General features: G+C 39.5%; 1 protein-coding gene across 5 annotated transcripts in view; it reads right to left on the reverse strand.

The window, feature by feature from the left end:
- Positions 1-209: 209 nt before the first annotated feature.
- Positions 210-21,482, reverse strand: part of LOC121874460 (agrin-like) — a gene marked incomplete at its 3' end in the record, with an annotated part of 53,284 nt that continues 32,011 nt past the window's right edge. For 3 of the 5 annotated variants that reach the window (XM_042378578.1, XM_042378575.1, XM_042378579.1), the window contains 14 exon segments: positions 210-375; positions 2,236-2,247; positions 2,594-2,837; positions 4,125-4,259; positions 5,483-5,715; positions 6,817-6,959; positions 7,844-8,032; positions 10,480-10,706; positions 10,983-11,315; positions 15,843-15,996; positions 19,262-19,500; positions 20,346-20,487; positions 20,680-20,804; positions 21,190-21,348. In XM_042378578.1, the coding sequence (XP_042234512.1) occupies positions 210-375; positions 2,236-2,247; positions 2,594-2,837; positions 4,125-4,259; positions 5,483-5,715; positions 6,817-6,959; positions 7,844-8,032; positions 10,480-10,706; positions 10,983-11,315; positions 15,843-15,996; positions 19,262-19,500; positions 20,346-20,487; positions 20,680-20,804; positions 21,190-21,348 (2,501 nt within the window). 5 annotated transcript variants of the gene reach the window in all.

A 21,482-nucleotide genomic window follows, 5' to 3' on the forward strand; every position in this document is an offset into this window, starting at 1 on the left:
AAAAAAACGATAATGGATAAGAACTCCCTTTTTCACCTCATATATTCCAAAGAAAATTAATAATAGATTCTCCTATTATGCCTTCCTCTTGAAACTTAAACTTAATTTATCTACAGTATTTGTTATCTGTCATTTAACCCATTAGAAAGAAAGATAATAAATAAAAGATTAATTTTCCTCACTCATTCCACAAAACTGTGTCATACTTACTCCAGTCCTCCGAGATAGAGTGGCTGGTTGAGGTTCAGTTCTTTTAACCTGGGTCCACTTTTGCCCATGACTCTTCGGCCTTGATTGACTCGAAGGATGCCACGTCTCTTCTTGCGCCTCACACGTACCACATGCCATGTATTCAGCGCCACACGGCTAGGGCTCCTGTCGGCACAGTGAGGTGATAAACATTAGGTTGGAAATACGTGTTCACTGTTATAATAGTGGAGCTACTGATGTCTCAATCTTTATTAGTAAGTTTCTTCAAGGGTATACAATATATGAATAAAAACTTCCTTGCTGCATAAGAACTGATAACAACTAAATGCTCTTCTTCCTGTAGACATTAATGCTGAGATGTACTGTATTGCCATGAAAGATACGTGTACTATGTTTTTTTTTACAGTGAGCAAATACGGACCAATAGTGAACTGACTCTTCATGCAAGGTATTATGTGAGTGGAGACAGTATTCTTTTCTGAGATTGAGAAATGGATATCACCTTCATAATCTTCATCAGGACAAGACAACACTGAGGTACAAGCTGGTAATGATTAAAATGAAGCAAAAACAGAAGAAAAAAATAAGGAATATATCCAATAAGATTTACATAAAACAGCTTATTAGGAAATAAAAGGCTTGTGAAAACTTAAATCATAAAAAATATATAAATTAGTTGCCAAAGGAAATAAAATGCAGAAACAAAGGAAATACTAAGAAAAATCAAAGGAATAAATTCAACACGAGCAATAATCTAGTGTGTGGTATACAGGACAGTGGTGAATGTGAGGGCGGCAAAATGTGTGTGATGGTACCATTAAATCAATCCAATGCATTCAGCCTTCAAGAAGAGAAAGTATAGGGTCCTCTTGGCAGATGTTCGAACACAGAGTAAGTTTAGTGATCACAACTATAGTTTGGGGGCGTGCTTATTGTAAAAACTTCGAACATGTGATGGTCGAGGACTGGCATGGACCCGCACTAGGGAGAAGCTGTGTTGGCTACTCTGGGTGGTATACTGTATGAATGAAAGTACGGTGTGCATCATAGGTCGATCTCTACTGAACAACTGGTACTTGCAGAGAATAATTTAAAAAGTACCAGAGAGCTATTACAGTACTTGTGAATTTTAATCAACACTACAATATTGTTGTACTTAATGCTGCTACAGAAAATTAACATCTGGTCAGTAAAAATATATACAGTATATACCGGTTGTATAAACATTATATACAGAGATTTGATCAACGAATGCAGCAAAACTATTTGATGAAGGCTGTTGGACCATTCAACTACTGTACACAAATATACTAGCAAGTGACAGACTGTGAAGAGAACTAGAATGATAAAAATGAACTGTGACCATTTTTCTTTTTTACCACAAACAGTTGCTTCATACACTGGAAATATTTGGTTATCTCCTCCTGTAGCTGTAAATTTGTACATTTTATTTGCAATCTAATACTAATTTATAGTTTCTATTTTATTTTTCAAATTTACAATAAATATAACATTGAACTTTGACATTACCTATCATGCTAATTCATGAATAATTAATCAGTAAAGTCTGTAGCTTAATACATCTATTCATGAAGACTTATAATTCTGAAATTGCTGACACACATTTTTATAAGTTCAAATCAATTTACATTTCAAGAAACTAGGTTAAGTTATTGTTAGTGCAAAAGCTATGTAAATACAGCTACAGAAGTATTATTCTTGAACCATAGCATATGCTAATAGGTTTTGTTAGATCTGGTATAACGTGCAGCTTCAAATTACATGATCCTTGGCTTTGACTACTTGACTGCTCTTGTGATATTTTAACGTTTTATCCCAAGATTAAATTCCAGACATCTTTAGCCTCAAGCACTGCCCATATGCAGCACGGGTCCAGACCAAGAGCTTGAGAGTGGCTAAAGAGACGTTACTTGTGCCAGAGTAAGTTCAGGAACAAATTGTGCTTGTTCATGTTGCTCACTCTGACCTGAAGTTTACCACCTACACCAGTGGCCCACTACTTACTTCAGCCTGAATCTGAAACAACACATTATAATTGGTGATTCTGTGTGGGAAGCGGATCTAATTTTGTGACATTCATTAATCTGAATAACAACGCTCGGACATGGAAGTGGTAAACACCGGACACTCCTTAAAGGTGAAATTTTAAAGGTGCAGGACTAGCAACTGGGACTTACAAGAGCTTGATAGTTTATCACCATCATGCCCCATTCTCATGCCCTCGATAATCCCCTCCCCCCATAGATGTATAATAATATTGTCTAAAATAGAGACTATAATGCAACTTATCAAAAGACTGCATCAAGGTATCCTAAGGGAACTATTAAAAAATTATACTCGTATAAAATGGGTCATTACTCACACTAAAGTTGCGAGACCAGAACCGAGGTTGTACGAAAATTCGACATGTCCATTGCGAAGATTAAGTGCAATGAAGTCTCCTCCTCCACCCATCTGTCCATTGTAGAGCAGTACACCATCTGGTGATCTGGTGAGGAACCAGATCTCCAAAGCTAGTGAGTTGCCCACATTCTCCAGGGTCGGGAGTTCCAAGTAGGCATCACCGTCAAAGTCAGGGATGACTACCTCACGGAGGGTGCGGTCCACTGTAAAAAGATAAAACAGTGAGCATATCATGTTATAGTATGTGAATAGAGAAAGAAGCTCAGATATGATTAAGAGTTTAAAACTATACAGTATATATATATACAGGGTATATATATTACAACCCACGATACAAAATGTTCAACTAAAGAGCATAAGATAGTCAGGAGGATGGAGAGACTGAAGGAGTATACTGGCCCTTCCATCAACAAGGGTAAGAGGTTACCTACCTGTAAATAACGTTCATGGTATGCCTTTAAGTGATGCTACTAACCCAAAGAAAACAAAACCCCACAGGATCTAAGAAACTGACTCTACTAATCCTCAAGGTTTCAAAGAGGACAAAACAGTACCCCTGTATTCAAAACTGGGCTAATGAAGTGTTAGTACATTAATGCCATAAGTCTCATTAATAATACTGTGGTACTGAAGGATATGTAAACACACAACAACCTGACATTATGGAGACCAGTGAGTCATACAGACCATGAAGATATAACCAGGATAATTTTATTTACCAGGGTATCTCCCACCATTCAGAAAGTGCAGGGCTACAAGAGATGGAAGTGTACTACTATACAGTATGTCAGGGAACACCCAGCAGTACCAGCCATGATAAGGTAAGTGAGATGAAATCATCTAAATATATCTGGTGTTAACAATAGTTAACAGATGCTGATTCATCAGGAATGTACATTGGCATCTGCAAGAGAGAGCTGTATAACACACAGCTGTAGGTTATTTTTCCATGTATTATTGTCTATATAATGTACACTCACCACAAAAATGTTCTCAAATAGCCGGGCGCGACAGATTTCATAATGAACACTACGACTCGTGTCATTTCCGAATGGTTGGTATGCCTGGCTGTGAAGTGACTCTCAATATTTCATAATAAAATATGATGCTTGTCTTTATAGTTATTTACAGATGAAAAAAATTAATTTAATTTGCAATAGAACTTTTTCAGAGAGCAATGTTCAGATTTCTCGTTTATATTGTCATATTGTATGACCCTTTGAGCATTCAAGAACTTTTTATGGTGAGTGTATAAGTGATGAAATATTACACTAAACATAATCATATATATTTCAACTTTGGTATCCCAGGATCAGATACAGTACTGCAACCTAAAAATGTTCTAAATATTTTGAACTTGTTTGCCTGCCTCCATTTGCATCATATGTGTCCCACTTACCCTCTCAGGTACAGGTACATCTGTGCAGTAGCATCATAAATAAACTCTCATCACTGTGGTAGAAACATGATGTGGAAAATAGTGTACTTACTCTGGTCACACAAGGTTCCAGTCCTGCCTGGTGGACACCTGCAGTGGAAGCCCTCGGAGGGTAAGGACATGCAAGTGGCTCCCGCCTGACATGGTTGGCTCTCACACGGGTCCAGACGCACCTCACATCGCTCTCCTGTGACAACAAGACAACACAGTCACAGAATTGAAAAATGAGAGAGAATGATTGTGAGATACAGTACTACTGTAATCATTCAAATAGCAAGAAATAAATACAGTAGAGACTTCTCATATATAAGACTTTCCCTACATGTTACCGATAGTACACTTTTTTACTTTTTTACTTTTATCCGTTTCACCCTAGACATCTCAAACACCTTAGACAAGTAAGAAATATCTCCTCAAACTAGGTAGAAAAAAAAAACTTCAATTTGTCTGAGAAGCCAATATAAGGTTGCATAGTGCTGAGGTTCACAACAATCTCAGTTTCTTATGGTGATATTATGATCACAACTTAAAATAAAAGAAAAAGTAAAATTAATTACAGGTCCCATCCTGTACTTGAAGAGACAATAAAAGCAGATATACTTCTACAAAATTTACTTTGGAGCTTGATCACACTACAGTGGATCAGCGAGGCAATATGAGGATTATCTTAACATTACAGTATTTATATTGACACACTTATAGAATACAGGGGGTTCCCGGGTTACAAACAGGTTCTGTTCCTGATACAAAACAATGTTTAAAATCCCACTATATCATATCTAAAATCACTTAATTTTAGACAAAAGAAGAAATAGAATGATAAAATACAGTAAATGAAATTAAAAATTAATTCATAAGATAAATAAAATACTGTACATTTCAAGTTTAACCCCATTCAAATTGGCGGGCGTTCGTAAGCCAGGGACCTCCTGTATATAATTCTGTAATCTAGACTGATTTAAGTGGAGTCCTCCAACTATACTAAGTAAAAGGTTTTATCTTGCCCTTCAATCAGTCTAACATAGCAAAATGATATTAATCACACCAAAAATTTCTGACACATGGCATGACTTGGGTTGGAACAGTGACAGAATAAAGCCCAGTTTCCCATACCAGTACTGTATACAGTACAGTATCATCAGAACAGGGATAAATTTTCCTAAGAACAATGTTGGTTACCGAGAATGAAATACACAGGATGCCAAAGATCCAGTCAATAACGATGTTAACAATGTTTACCAGTATTGTATGTTAATTTAAACTACAGTATGTTTAATTCACATTTAAATTATAATGAACCAAACTGTTGAGCCTGAAGCAATAATCCTACACTCCCCAGCACACTGTTACATGTACTATGGAGAATTCTTAGCCACCCCAAGGCTCTTACCTCCCCATAATGCTACTAACCAGTATATCCCTGTATGCAGAGACACTTAAAGTGACCATCATCAGTAGGTCTGCAGGAGCCCTGGTTGAGGCAGGGGAGAGAGGCACATGGTGAGGCAGAACATTCGCCCACATGCTCTGCCCTCACCACATGTGGGGAGCCCGGCCATATCAGGTCTAGTGGTCGTCCGTTGATCCTCACTGAACGAAGGCACCCAACCAGGCCCTCTGCTGTGCCTGTGTTCTCCCACACTCTGATGGAGGAATAATTATTGTTAAAAAGGTGTTGGAAAATTAGTTTAAAGTACAATGCTGTCTCGATACATGCAGGATGATCAAGTTGTCATATACAGATATATTTATTTAAAATGTTATAGCAAATAATGGTTCCAGCATTCTACTAACTTTGTGATCTAACATAATCAACTAATTTAAATGACAGGGAGGTGGGTACTGTAATCTTGGAGGAGGAGTGACTATGGCCTGCCTTGTCAGCTAAGAAAGCCCTTGGAATTCCTACACATAATGCCTAGTTTCCACTCTGTAAAAATGTGATTGCTACAGGAAGGGCATCCAGCATAACTGAGATACCATGCCATCAGGTAACCACAACTAACCCACTCAAGCTTGAAGAATGACCATTAAACAGTGATGAGGATGATGATGATGATGATAATAACAATGAAGTCAGATACAATACATAGGAAGCGGTTTCCACAATCTTAAATTCAGAATTAATAAACACAAAAAAATTATCTCGTAAAACCATTTTGTTTGTGAAATCCTAATTTTATGATACTAGCAATGACCTTAAAAAACAGTTAATAAGTGATCGTGTGGTGTGGTAATTATGTGTGTGTGAGAATTTTCCATTTTAGTCAGCGGAAAACTCATCACTTGGTTCAGAGATATAATGTACAGTGGGGTATGGTATAACGAACGGATCCTACTACGAATATTCCTATAACGAACGGTTTTACCTATAAAATTGAGAATGCTATAACGAACTAAACTCCTACAACAAACATTATTTAATTTTTTTTTTTTTCTAATTTATTGTTTTTTTATTACAAATATTAAATGATATTCTTTATTTCAGGGGTTTAGATGCATATTTATGCACTTTTTTACAATTTTTACAATTTTATATTATATTTTTCAGTGTTAAGTGGTTGTATTTGGGGGCCTGGAACGGATTAATCCTATAACGAACGAATGCTATAACGAACAAGGTTCTAGAACCAATTAGATTCGTTATAGCATACCCCACTGTACTGTATATCTGTATTATATTTATGACATTAAAAGTGTTTAATGAACTACTAACACAATGAGGACCAGAGTAACAGTCTCACCGTCTCTCATTGGTGGGGACGTAACCAATGTATGTTGAGCCACGCAGGTCTAGGCTCTTAAGGTTCCCTGGAGCCTTGCCAATAGCATCCTCAGACTCATCCAGCTGCAGGATCCCATCTCGCTGGTACCTCTTGGCCACCACCTGAAAGATCACAGATGTCTTAGAAGTGTCCCATTACCAGAGCACCACATATACAAATCATGAGTTAGTATAGTTCACATGTTTCTGAAAGGTACACAACATTTTTAGGTACCATTCATGGGGAAATTATAATGCACATTCTTCAGCTTTTATGGACACTATTATCATGTAAGGAGGTAAGGGAAATTGATGATCATTTTATACACTGGCAAAAATACTGTCAAGTGGCATGGGAAATTTTTTAATATTACAGTGTATTGACAGAGGGTAGGGAAATTAGCAGAGGTGTGAAAAACTGGCATGCATCTTATGAAGTGGTTACAAATTTAAATATTCTGTATGTTAAGTATAATTACTAGGCGCCATTCAAATTGGTAAGGCTTACTAGTGAACATCCTTAACAAAAATATGTGTATGTAATTAGCAAGAATCATAATAATGGTAAAAGGATTCAACACACAAATCTTCTAAAGTGAAAAGACAGTAACCAAAATCTTTTAAAATGAGAAAGGACATTATATATACTCTACCTTATAGCATATAGGATCATGTTAACTCTTGACACATGTGTAACCATATAACTAAAAGCATTAAGAATGGGTAAACATCCTACAGCATATAATTATTAATTTGAGAATGTGTGCAACACAATACAGAGTTTGTTGTAAAACAAGATCCAGGGTGACCAATAAGTTACATGGGATCTTGTATCCTTAGTACAATACTGAATGAGCTTGAATACTCAGAAATGTTCATTGTGATTCAACCATCACTCAGGTGCCAGATTTTGCAGGATCAAAACTCTTTACTTACTCTTCCTGTCTTCAGATAGTGGACTACCCTGCAACTCCCCATTTATGAAGTGGAAAGTCCTGATCACATACCCTATGGAAGCGCTTCATTTGTACCCGTTCATGGCTGCGGATGAGGGCAGGTCCTGACCCTAAGTTGTATCGAAATTCAACAAACCCGTTGACGAGGGCCAGTGAGAGGAAGTCGCCAGAGCCATCCTTCTGCTGCTGGCTGTAGAGCAGAATCCCACTGTCTGTGAAGGTTCGGAACTCCAGCTCGACCTGGTGTGCCAAGAACCAAATATAAATTAACAGATTAACATTTCACTGTAATGTATGAAACTTGTGTATTATAAATTAACAGGTTAACATTTCACTGTAATGTATGAAACTTGTGTATACAAATTAACCCTTTGAGTGCATCACAAGAGTTCCTGGGCATTCTCTAAATAAGCAACTTTGCAATGAAAAATGAAAATAATATTTTCAAGTTTTTTTTACAGGGGAATTTCACTTACTGGTACAGTATACTGCATCTATGACAATAGGATATCCGTTTCTGGCATTAAAGTTTAAAAAAAAACTCATTATCTTTCAAAAACTAGGTTTTTATCATGAAAATGAGGAAACATATTTTTGTTAAATCCTGATATTTGCCCACCTCTACTGTTTCTAATGGCCCAAAACAAATTTAGAAGCATGTTTATTATATAGAAAGTCATAAATGAGTACTGTATATATTACTGTATACTGCATATTCAAGTGGCTAATGAGTCGATCAGTGGTGAAGAGGACAAAGGAGAAAAAGAAGAAAAGAAAAGAATAATGGCCACCACAAGATTCACAGAAGATGGTATTAGTACAGTGATCCCTCGGTTAACGAGCGCCTCGGTTAACGAGATTTCGGTTAACGAGTTACCTTCCATAAGATTCTTAACTTCGGTTAACGAGCAATCCCTCGATTAACGAGTTTTTTACAAGCCGACCTCAACATGTTTTCGCTTGTATTTGGTGGTCCACCAGCTGTAGTATTAGTCCGCCAATACAGTAATCGGTTTTAGGGCTTAAATTCCTTACTATTTTAGTAAATATCAAGAAGTTTATACTATTCAAAAATTTTAAAAGTTTAATATTAATATTTTTTAGTCATTTTAACAATTATTGAACATAATTGAAGGTCAAGAAACTAGTTTCTGGCATGCCACCCAGGCTGTTAACACACAAACAGGTGTTAGTCTCTCTCTCTTTTCAGTGGAGGTAACATATTGCTTGAGACTCTCTTCAACTAAATGATTTTTTTCTGTGTTTCCAAGCAAATTATTGGTCATTTTGAAATTTATTTTACATATTGACAATATATAATGCAGTGCAGTGTTGATTTAAAGAAAATAATCTTAAATTACACCAAGAGAACTAAAATTTTATGGGTGAAATGGTGCCATGGGGTGACTTCTCTTCCACCCCAATGCCTTCTCTTCTCCCTTCTCCTCCATCCCCATTCTAATTCCCATCATCATCATCATCCAGGAGCCTTCTACATACACACCTCAAAGTAAGTGTGCTTTTCTACATTTTTTGTTGAATTTAGGTAATTTTCTGTGAGCTGGAACCAATTACCCAAAAACCCATTGAAACAATGGTTTCGGTTAACGTGTTTTTCGGTTAACGAGCAACATGCTGGAACGGATTGTGCTCATTAACCAAGGGACCACTGTATAGGTAAGTAGGTTGAATATGAGAGGGGAAAACTTTTTTGACAGCTGTGGCAACAATGCAACCACCACACCTTAGGGTAATATTGCCAAAGTAACACTGACGGGTTGAACAACAATTTCATTACATTAAAATATGTCTTTGTCTTAACTCATGGTAACCATCTGAAAACCAGGCCAAACAAACACCAATACAGAAAATACTTAGAATATAGAGAAGAGAAAGAGTTAAAAGTCTATACTGTCACAAGAAATTTTTATTCAGTGAATTTTTATACTGGTATTCTCTTAATGACTACAACTAAACACATGTTCTCATTGAAGTGATGAGACTTTCACTTGCTGCTTTTAATGGCAACTTAATTTTAAAATGTTTATATAAATGGGACAATTTAATGTTTCCAATTTATTTCATGTGAATATCGTAGATGATATGTAAACAATGGGCTAAACACAGCTGCAGTATTAATAATAATGATTAGAAGGAGCTAATATGTGAGGTTAAGACTTGACGTTAAATTATTGATATAATTATGACAGGATGTTGAAGCAAAATGTAAAAATAAAGGAGTAAACTTTTAATATACAGAGTACATATAAAGTATATGATTCTTTCATGCAACAGCACAACATGCTTCAAACAATATACGGGTAGTAGAGATATCACTAACAGCTTATGACACATTGCCAAGTTGTGCAAAACATTTTAGATTCGTTTCTGTTCATGATGTTGCTGAAAATCAATACTGTACTGTACAGTACAGGTACTATCTATAACTGTACTTTAATAAGATTGGATAATGTGTTCGTGCTTTTGCAATGTCATTACCCTGAAGGTGCAACAGTACATCCAACAAAAGTTTGGTTGGTGTCTTAAGTAACCTTCACATGAGGTTGGGAGTCCCCTTAATACTGGATCACTGATAACACCTTACTACCTATCATCTGACCAGGAAGTGTCTGTTTCTCCCACAGGAGCTTAAAACACTACCTTAGATCCAAGCCCGAATGACTCACCTGGACTTTGTTGTAAGCCTTGATCTTCTTCACCTCCAGGTAGGAAGACCCACTAAAGGAAGGAATTTCATAGGGTGGTGGCAGCTCCTCCTCGCACTGGGAACCTGTGGCTCTCGGGGGACAGTCGCAGGAGTGGCTTCCGTCGGGTAATTCTCGACACGTACCTCCTCTCTGGCAGGGCTGACGGCTACATGCCCCCACCACCTCCTCCCTCCCTGGGGTGTTGACTGCCGGGGTGAGGGAGGGGACCACCATGAGAAATAAGCAAGGGGCACAGGCAGAATATATCAAGCAATACAACTTCATCCTATACCATAATTTAATACTGTATACTATATTCTTAGTACAGTACATAGCATTACAAACATTACTATATTTATCTATGAATATTATATGACTTACAACCGAAACTTAATAATATAAATGATACAGTACACAGATAGTGCAGGTGCAGGCGAGCCATGCAGTGTAGCACCTTACCTTGCGAAGAGCTGGACACTTACCTACACACGTCTGACGATCGGCGCTCTGCGTGAACCCACCACGGCAGGTACAGATGGAAGACTTGCAGCGGGAGTATGGTACGGAACAGTCCTTGTCCCGGTAACAGATGGAGCCCAGCAGCCCGAAGGCGGCTATGGTGACAGGCGTGGGCGGCACACTGAAGATGCTGTTGGAGAGGCTGTGGGTGCTGGAGCCAGTCCCACTGCCCACTACATACTCCGGCTGCAGCAGGTGACGCGTGGCCTTCGCTGTCTCCGCCCGGTGTGGCTCCGTGGACAGGGGGGCAGTGGAGCGACGCAGCGGGGACTCCGTCACACCATCAGACTGGTTGCCTACATCAGGTTGTTGGCACATAAGAGCAGTGCCACATGGGATGTTAGTCCACACTTGAATCTGCTGTCTGTGAGGGTAGTACTGTCATAGGGACAGTATCACCTCTTCAAGGACTCTGTCACCCCAGCAAGGACAGTTACATCCCCATGAGGACAATGTCAACCCTTTAAGGATAAAGTTATCCCTTCTAGTACAATCAACCTTTTAAAGAAAGTGACACCATTCAAGGAAAATGACACCTCCTCGGAGTGACAACCCTTTAAAGAAAGTGAAACCTCCTTGAGGGCAGTGACACCTCTTCAAAGACAGTGTCACCCTTTTGAGGACTATCACCTCAATGGCAGTACCACCACCTCCAGGACAGTGTCATCACGTGAAGAAGAATGTTACCATCTCCAAGAGTGCCACCATTTCGAGAACATATACACCAGATCCAGGACATTTTACAATTTGACAACAATGCTACTCCCTCTACAAACACAGGACCACCACATCGAGAACAATGCCAACACCACAAGGACAATTTCTCTACTTTAAGTGCCATCACAAAGAAAACAATGCCACCCCTAGAAAGCAAAGTCATTATATCGAGGACAATGCCACCACCTTAAGAAGAGCCAACCTCTCGAGAACAGTACCACCACCATGATGACAAGGACAACCATCTCCAGGAGAGTGCTACCACCTTCAGGACAGTACTCACCTCAAGGACACTGCCACCACTCCTAGCACAGAGCCACCACAGAAGAACTTGGGAGTGTGTCTGCAGTACAGGCAGTGACTGTCAAGATTCTCTATGATAATGTTGTCCTTTGTGAGCAGGCGTTAATGTGCTTCCACCGATCAATTTGAGGATGGTAACCCAGCCTAAGGTGAGCTCGTCAGGACCTCCTTCTTATCTTTAGTACCTAGTTGGTGTCGCTGTGTGTACTCTTAACAAACCCCGACCATCTAGGAATAATGTAAACACCAACTGATAACAACAGTGACAGCAATAGGCAGATGAAAGTCTATACTGTACTATACTGTGCCAAGGCTTATTTTGCCTTTCCCCCACTCTTTACACTCCCCATTGTCTAAAGAACTTATTATAGTGCTAGTTACCGACTGTAATATACTGTTACTGACTTGAAGTTACAGTCATAATCATCATAAAGTCAGTCTCACCAAAGTAAAGATTGTGTCACCATGTGGAAAAAGTGTCAAGCTCTTGCAGAAAGTGTCGCCATCTTAGTCAGTGTCTCTAAACTGAGGAGAGTAACCTAAATTCCCTCTAGTGATTAGATATGTCTCTGTTCTTTGAAGACAGTGTCACCAACCTCACCACCTTGAAGACAGTGTCACCACCCTGAAGACAGTGTCACCAACTTTACCACCCTGAAAACAGTGTCACCACCCTGAAGACAGTGTCACCAACTTCACCACCCTGAAGACAGTGTCACCACCCTGAAGACAGTGTCACCAACTTCACCACCCTGAAGACAGTGTCACCAACTTAACCACCAGACAGTGTTGAAGACAGTGTCACCACCCTGAAGACAGTGTCACACCCTGAAGACAGTGTCACCACCAGTGGAAGACAGTGTCACCACCCCTGAAGACAGTGTCACCACATTGAAGACAGTGTACCAACTTCACCAACCCTGGAAGACAGTGTCACCACCATTGAAGACAGTGACAGTGTCACCACCCTGAAAGACAAGAGTGTCACCACCTTCACCACCCTGAAGACAGTGTCTCACCACCCTGAAGACAGTGTCACCCACTGAAGACAGTGCTGAAGACAGTGTCACAACTTCACCACCCTGAAGACAGTGTCACCAACTTCACCACCCTGAAGACAGTGTCACCAACTTCACTCACCCTGAAGACAGTGTCCACATTGAAGACAGTGTGTCACCAACTTCACCACCCTGAAGACAGTGAAGACAGTGTCACTCCTGAAGACAGTGTCACCAACTTCACCACCCTGAAGACAGTGTCACATTGAAGACAGTGTCACCAACTTCACCACTGAAGACAGTGAAGACAGTGTCACCACATTGAAGACAGTGTCACCAACTTCACCACCCTGAAGACAGTCACCAACTTCACCACCATGAAGAAGTGTCACACCTTGAAGACAGTGTCACCAACTTCACCACCCTCAACTTCACCACCATGAAGACAGTGTCACCACATTGAAGACAGTGTCACCAACTTCACCACCCTGAAACAGTGTCACCCACCCTGAAGACAGTGTCACCAACTTCTGAAGACAGTGTCACCACTCCTGAAGACAGTGTCACCAACTTCACCAACTCAGTGCACCAACTCACCACAACAGTCACCACCCTGAAGACAGTGTCACCACCCTGAAGACAGTGTCACTGAAGACAGTGTCACCAACTTCACCGAAGACAGTGTCACCACCTGAAGACAGTGTCACCAACTTAAACAGTGTCACCAACTTGAAGACACCCTGAAGACAGTGTGCACCCTGAAGACAGTGTCACCACACCCTGAAGACAGTGTCACCAACTTCACCAACCTGAAGACAGTGTCACTCACCTTGAAGACCACCAACTTCACCACCTGAAGACAGTGTCACCAACTTCACCACCTGAAGACAGTGTCACCAACTTCACCACCCTGAAGACAGTGTCACCAATCACCCTGAAGACAGTGTCACCAACACTCACCATGAAGACAGTGTCACCACCTGAAGACAGTGTCACCAACTTCACCACCCTGAAGACAGTGTCACTGTCACCAATTCTGAAGACAGTGTCACCACCCTGAAGACAGTGACCCTGAAGACAGTGTGAAGACAGTGCCAACTCACCACCTTCACCACCTTGAAGACAGTGTCACCACCCTGAAGACAGTGTCACCACATTGAAGACAGTGTCACCAACTTCACCACATTGAAGACAGTGTCACCAACTTCACCACCCTAAAGACAGTGTCACCAACTTCACCACCCTGAAGACAGTGTCACCAACTTCACCACCATGAAGACAGTGTCACCAACTTCACCACCCTGAAGACAGTGTCACCAACTTCACCACCCTGAAGACAGTGTCACCAACTTCACCACCATGAAGACAGTGTCAGCACCTCACAGACAGTGCATCATCAAGTGTGAGCTGCGTCGCATGTGGGAATCTTAGCAACATTCGGGCAAAACAAAGGTGCAACACAGGTGTCCACAAAACAGGTAACTGTCAAGCGTCAACACTGCCATATCTGGGAACACATCGGAACATGTAGCAAACACGAAGCCACGTGAGCAACTACAAGTGATCTAAGTGAAAAGGTTGCATAAGAAAACTGGTCACACAGAATTGAAAAATAATGATGAAGAGGTTCCTGAGATGGTGACAGTGGGACGCTTGTACCAGTGTAAGGGTGATTGGTGGTTTTACTATTTATATAAACATGAGCTTTATGGTCAAACCTAAATTGACTTGTGTGGTCATTTTCATTTTATCATCCTGTGTCACGTTGAAAGGGGTGCACACTTCGAGAGACTAAGAACTCCTAATTTTCGGTGAAAAAGATGCTGAAGATAGAATTTTACTTTGCGTGCTACAGAACTTAAAATTTCAGTGTCAATATACAGTATAGTCAAATCATTCACTTTAGTGGGAATGCCAGCCGCAGTGACTACATCTACAGTAGACCAACAACTTCATTGAAGGTATTCACAGAAAATGATCCAAACCACTAAGTAAAAGCAAGAGATAACATTATTGTTTATCAGGAAGTCAAACTGAAATATATTAAATACTGGTTGTATCCTTGAAATTCTCAGTACTGTAATTATTTACTACAGAAATACAGTGTAAGAATAAAATTATATAATGAAGATGAGGTAAGAAGCTATGTGACAGCAGCATCAATAAGACTCCTGGCATTCCCTGAGTATCGACAATGTTTGGCACACACCCGGAAGTTTCTGGCCCACCCGGTGCACTGGCAGACCCACACAGTGTCCATGGGGCCAGAAACCCGCCAGCTGTGTCCTGTTTAATGATAAAAGTGCGTAAAATGGGACAGAGCGAGGCTAAGAGGGCATAGTGCAGGTGTTCGCAGCACGACACAGACACAGGCGTGCTCTCCCCACCCTCCCTTGATTTCATCCCCTCCTCCCTACCCGTCCCACTTACATCTCCCACCTCTCACCAAATTGGGATCTTCCAAGGTTTACAATGGTAAATAACCCACTCGCAATTTTTCAATCTTACTCAAAATTACAATGTTGGCATTTTTTTTATTGTTAAGTTCCACGATACAGTGTCAGTTCCACCAAATATATCACAGGATAAAATTCTTCACATTACACTTAACATCTACTCAAAGATATTTTTTTACAATTCAGGTTAAATACTCCATTGACTAGACCATTAAAGTGGAAGGTTTAACATTTGAAGGTTTAATCAACTTCCTCATATTTTACATTATGGCCAAGGATTCAGACACTTAAGATCCCAAGAAAGCGAGGGTGAGGGGTGTGTCTGTGGTCCCTCCTGCATGGTGCTCACCTGGTAGGGAACACGGACCCAGGGCATCAACCACCACATCCTTCTGGTAGTGACATGCAAATAGTCTCAGGTGACACTCGCTGGCATACGTCTCCCCGTCAGAGCCGCAGACAGTAGGCGCTGCTGATGAGTCCTCAGGGCATTGCGCTTCACACTGTGGGCAGAAGGTCACTGAAGCTCACGACAAGAACTGCCTATGTACAAGTATTGAGAGTTCAGAGGTGATGTCAGTGTTTACATAGTGGGTATAAGAGTCAGGTTCTGTCACAGTGTGTTAACATTGCCAGTGTGTGTGTGTGTGTGTGTGGAGTTTAAGCAATTAAAAAGTACTTAATTATTTCAAGGCTCAAATTTCAAAATTTTGAAACCAGATTCTTAACCAGCACATCAAGGAGTACCTTAGTGTAAAATTTTAACAAAATATATTTTTCGGTGTCACATGCTGAAATACAAGATAATAAGGCCAGAAATCTAGCATGTTTAAATGGTAAATTTAATCTATTTCACAGAAAAAAATGTATATAAAGGTTAATTAAAACTTACTGGCACAGCATAATTCAAGGCTCATTAACTGGGATTTTGAGCAAATTTTATTTTTTTTTACACCCAAAAGTACAAGGTTAAGGCTTTGTAATTTTTCAAGCGAAATATACTTTTCTCTCTGAATTGGAATTTAAGAGGGTTAACTAATTAAGTACTTCCAAAATAACACAACACAAAAATCGCACCTCGGAAACCCATAGTTGGCGAGTATATAATTAGCAATGAAAATGTCATTAACCATATCTATACACTGCTTATAATGTACCCTATTTTGACGAATATAAGCTGCATTTTTTTTAAATAAGTAATTTTTTATAATTCAATTTACAGCTTTATTTAAATTAGATATTTAAATCAACCAACCCTGGTTTCGGCATCTGACAAAAATAAATTTTGTTAAAATTTCATACAAAGGTACAGTACAGGACTCCGTTACATGATGGTTAAGGAACTACAGCACTTACAAAAACTTAAAATTTGAGCACTGTAGTTAGTGTTAATGAGCCTTGAAAAAATTAGATACCCTGTACTGTACTTTTAGAATATCTAACGGTTAGACATTCTAAAAGCACAGTACAGGGTATCTAATTTTTTCAAGGCTCATTAACACTAACTACAGTACTCAAATTCTAACCCGTCAGTTACGCTGCCTGTAAGTTTTAAATTACCTTTAAATACATTTTCTCAGTAATATTAGCTAACTTTATCATTTAAGAGACACTTACTCTAATGTCTTGTGTTTTGGCATGTGACATAAAAAAATAGATTGTTTAAATTTCATACAAAAATCGTCCTTTAAATGCTAGTTAATGATCTGGGTTCACAATTTTTGGGGTAAAAAAAAAATTGCTCAAAATCCCAGTATAGGTGGTCCTAGAGATGCAGTTTAAGGATCTGTGGTCGAATTGTTAAAATGTTGATAATTTATTCCGATTATTACATGTCCTCATATCAATTCCATAATTAATTAACAAAACTTCATAATCTATGAAACAATTAAGACTATTAATTATCAAAATTTAAAAAATTCTACCACAGATTCTTAATCAGCATGTCAAGGACGATGTATTGGCCCCTTAGTTTTTATATAAATGTGGGGTAGTACATTAGTTTTATATACTCCATCACCCCCTGTAACTTTCCACTAGCTACGAGGTAGCATGTTCAGATAACATGATAAGGTGTGCCCACGGGAAGTCACGTCACTTGGTGCTGAGCTAAGGATTAAGTAACCGGCTCTCTGGCCACATATTGCAGGCAGTAGTTTGATAACCCTGACGAGAGGAAGACGTTATTGAGAGCCATCGTGGACGGTTCCGTCTTCCCTCGAGGGAGGACGTCGGATATATTTCCGTTCTCCCTCGACGGGTCCCTACCCATTCTCACTCAACTCTCACATCGTCAGGACGTACTTAGCAGAGCTATTTAAGATAGCCTCCCTCCTCATTTAACACTCATAGCTACAGTGGTTAAGTTACGGTGATATACACTTGGAACTGTACATAATATATTTCCTTATAAATTAAGAGAAGACAGTTGGGTTTATGCTACTAAAAACCCACGTTCCAGCCCCATTGCCTTATCAAGAATCAGCGGTTAAGGGCCAGTTCAACAACCTGTCTTAATTGTATCATAGATTATGAAGCTTTGATAATTAATTATGAGATTAATATGAGGACATGTAATAATCAGAATAAATAAAAAATTCAACAATTCGACCACAGATCCTTAATCAGCAGGTCAACGACAACCTTTACTGAGATTTTGAGCAAAATTAATTTGCTCAAAATCCTAGTATAGGTCGTCCTCGACGTGCAGATTAAAGATCTGTGGTCGAAATGTCGAAATTTTTATAATTTATTCTGATTATTACTGATTGTACTTAAACTCCAATTCTGAGAGAAAAGTATATTTCGGTCGAAAAATTTGAAAGGCTTAAATTTTGGGCGGTATGAGAATAAAGAGAAACAATTAATAAATGAAGAAGTAAACACGAGCCATTATACAGTATAAGTGTTCATAGGCAGATGTACAGTTTTACAGAACTTCACATTTCTAATACAAGTATGTAAACGACCTAACTGTTTAAATCGCTAATACAATAGTTTGCTTCAATTATTTCATGTTATTAATGTTATAGACACTTGTAGCGATAAAGAGGATATTTACTTTTTTCTGCTGGTCATCGACGTAAACAAAACACCAGGAATTTAATACGACAAATTAACTCGCCTGGGATTGGGTGTGGGATATTTTTTTTGGGGGGGGAGGATTAACTTGGCACTAAATGGACCAAAATAATATAGGAATTAAGGAGAAATTGCATACAGTCGTTTTAAGAGGGTTGGAACATATTGTAGAAGTTTCGTATAGAGAATGTTATAGTACTGTATTGGGTGCCCCTAGTCCACAAAAAAATGAGATCTATTTTATTCATGACACCAAATTATATCCTACCATAGTGACTGCCTGTTGGCGTCTATACTTTTGAAATTCCCAACCGTGATCCTGTAGACTAATAAGTATGTATGGTTGAAAGTTTATGGTCTCAAAATTTCCATATCACGACTAAGATTTTGAAAGGCTCTTAATATCATGTTCCCCCTGAGTGAGAGTTAACACACATTAATACAACCAGTGTACAATATTCTTCCCTGCCTAATCAACTGCTTTCACAAAAAAAATGAACTGTGTGTGTAAAGTAAATATATATAACTATAATTTTACTTATGTTTGTGTATAATATACCTGACAGTAATGAAGGTTTGTATGTTAACTGACAATTAGTGATGAACTGGGAGACTATGTACCTGTAAAAAAAAAAAAAAACGGAGTGGCATTGAGGTATAGTGATGGAAGAATCCCCGTCACTTTACCTTACAATCTGCATGACCGTTGTGTTCCTGGCAGCGAGCACCAAAGTAACACTCCAGTTCGGCACAGGAGCGGGGTGGGGGTGTGGTCTCACTGTGGTGCCGACATCCTTTGGGGCCCAGCACTAAGCCATCAGGGCATCCATTGCATTTCTTACCCCGGATCCCTGGTTTACACACACACTGCCCTGTCATCTGTTCGCAGTCATCACGCACAGAACCAAACAGAGAGCAGCCACATGCTGTGAATATGGTTACATGTAGGTAAAATATATTACAGATAGTTACAGGGTAATTAATGATTATGGCAGGTTACTAGAAGCTACCAGGTGGCTGCTTACAGGTAATAACGAACACAGGTAACCAGAGGTAAGAATTTACTGCCACCCAACGCACACACACACACACACACCAGCCACCTGTGGTCACCAACTGCCAGGATAGCTAATGGTGAAACAGGTGAGCACAAACATGTCTGGGTCATTACACCAGGTTATGAACTGTCATTACATTTAATGAAACACTGTAATGATAACTGCCCGAGTTGTAAATAATTTAGGTGCGAGTATCAAGGCTAATGGTTACCTCTTGCACTAACTGCATGATTTAATTAATACAGAACAGAATTACACATCAGTGACATCACATAATTATATCTCAAATATTATAAAAGTATGAATATTATTGTTAACCTGTGCATCTGATTATTCTAAACTATATACACTATATAATATATCCAGCATACAATGACCTTTCTTCACTGTTAACTTATTAAATATAACTGTTCACACTAATATCTATAAATAAGAACAATATCAAGTGCAGGTAAATACCAGATGGATCCACACTAATAATTATACTGTAATTTGTATTAAGCATTTAAAAATATATAAATCTAACTACACTAACTATTCTTACTCTGCTGTATAATTTACACAGGATAAGGAGTATGTGCAAACAAAGTTAGACTGTAGATCCTATCTCCTGATGTTTATCTTGGTGACGCCATGAGCTAACAGCAGGCACCTATAATACACCAATTATCACCTATAAAAGAAATCCCAAAATCACTTGCTGGAATACTCACGTAGACATCCCTTGCTGCCTCTCTGGATTCTAGGAAGACCCCAGAAGCCAGGCTCACAGCGGTCACACTTGGTGCCGCCCACCCCAGGCTTACACCGGCACTGGTTGGTTACAGGGTCGCATGTCTCTTCCCGGGCACCGAGCTATAGAGACCATTAGTCACAAATTATCACTTTAAATTCCACCATAACACCATACAATAAAGTTCATAACAAAGAAACACAGAACAGACCAAGTGTTAAGAGGCTAGTAAGCTGATTTGTTGATAAGTGGTGAATTGATATACAAAATTATCACATGATTTTCCTAATAGTCATCAAAACTCCTTCACTGACCTTGTGGCATTGGCAGATAGAAGGACAACCGGCATAGTTTGGTCCCAGGGCATCGGTCCTACGGTCAGGGCAGCAACCATAGGGGGCCTGTTGGCATGAGGGGCCTGCTTCCGTCTTATTCTCCTCTATAGAGACAAAAATCACAGATCAGTAGCTGCAGACACCCCAGACTCTCAGATCTATATGATATTTTTTATCAAGTTCAGGTAAAATTATCATAATGTGAATGATCTATGAATCAAGACACAAATTTATACAAACTAACTTCTAAGTCTATATTCCCCTCACTCTTAATTATACATCCATCAACACATATTTCCTATCACTTAGCTTTAATAATAGTTTTCACTTAAATCTTCATTGTAAACAGAATAAAGTGATCACGTGTAGATATTATGACCAGCGACTGACAGTGGAACATGAGGGGACGGTATGGTGGCCACTGTCTCACGGGATGAATAAATAGACAGTGGTCAGTAAATGTGTGTGTGTCTGTGTGTGTGTGTGTACCTTGATGTAGAGGGCAGCACTTGGCGAAGGAGAGAGTCCAATGGCAGTAGGAACCGGTGGGGCAGTTCTCTGTGTCAGGCCCCTTCCCGCAGTAGAAGTCTCGCCCAGTGGCAGGGTTCACCAAGGGCTCGTCCCCGTTGCAGGGCGTCAGCTCGAAGTCTGCAAGATGAGATGGGAAGTGTAGGTCAGGGGTCAAGGTAGGTTAGGTCAGGCGTCACGGTCTAGTTAGGTCAGGAGTCAAGGTATAGCTAGATCGGGGGTCACTGTATAGCTAGGTCAGGTGTCAGGGTATA

Source organism: Homarus americanus, unplaced genomic scaffold, assembly GCF_018991925.1.
Source record: "Homarus americanus isolate GMGI-L3 unplaced genomic scaffold, GMGI_Hamer_2.0 scaffold58499, whole genome shotgun sequence".
Classification (NCBI taxonomy): domain Eukaryota; kingdom Metazoa; phylum Arthropoda; class Malacostraca; order Decapoda; family Nephropidae; genus Homarus; species Homarus americanus.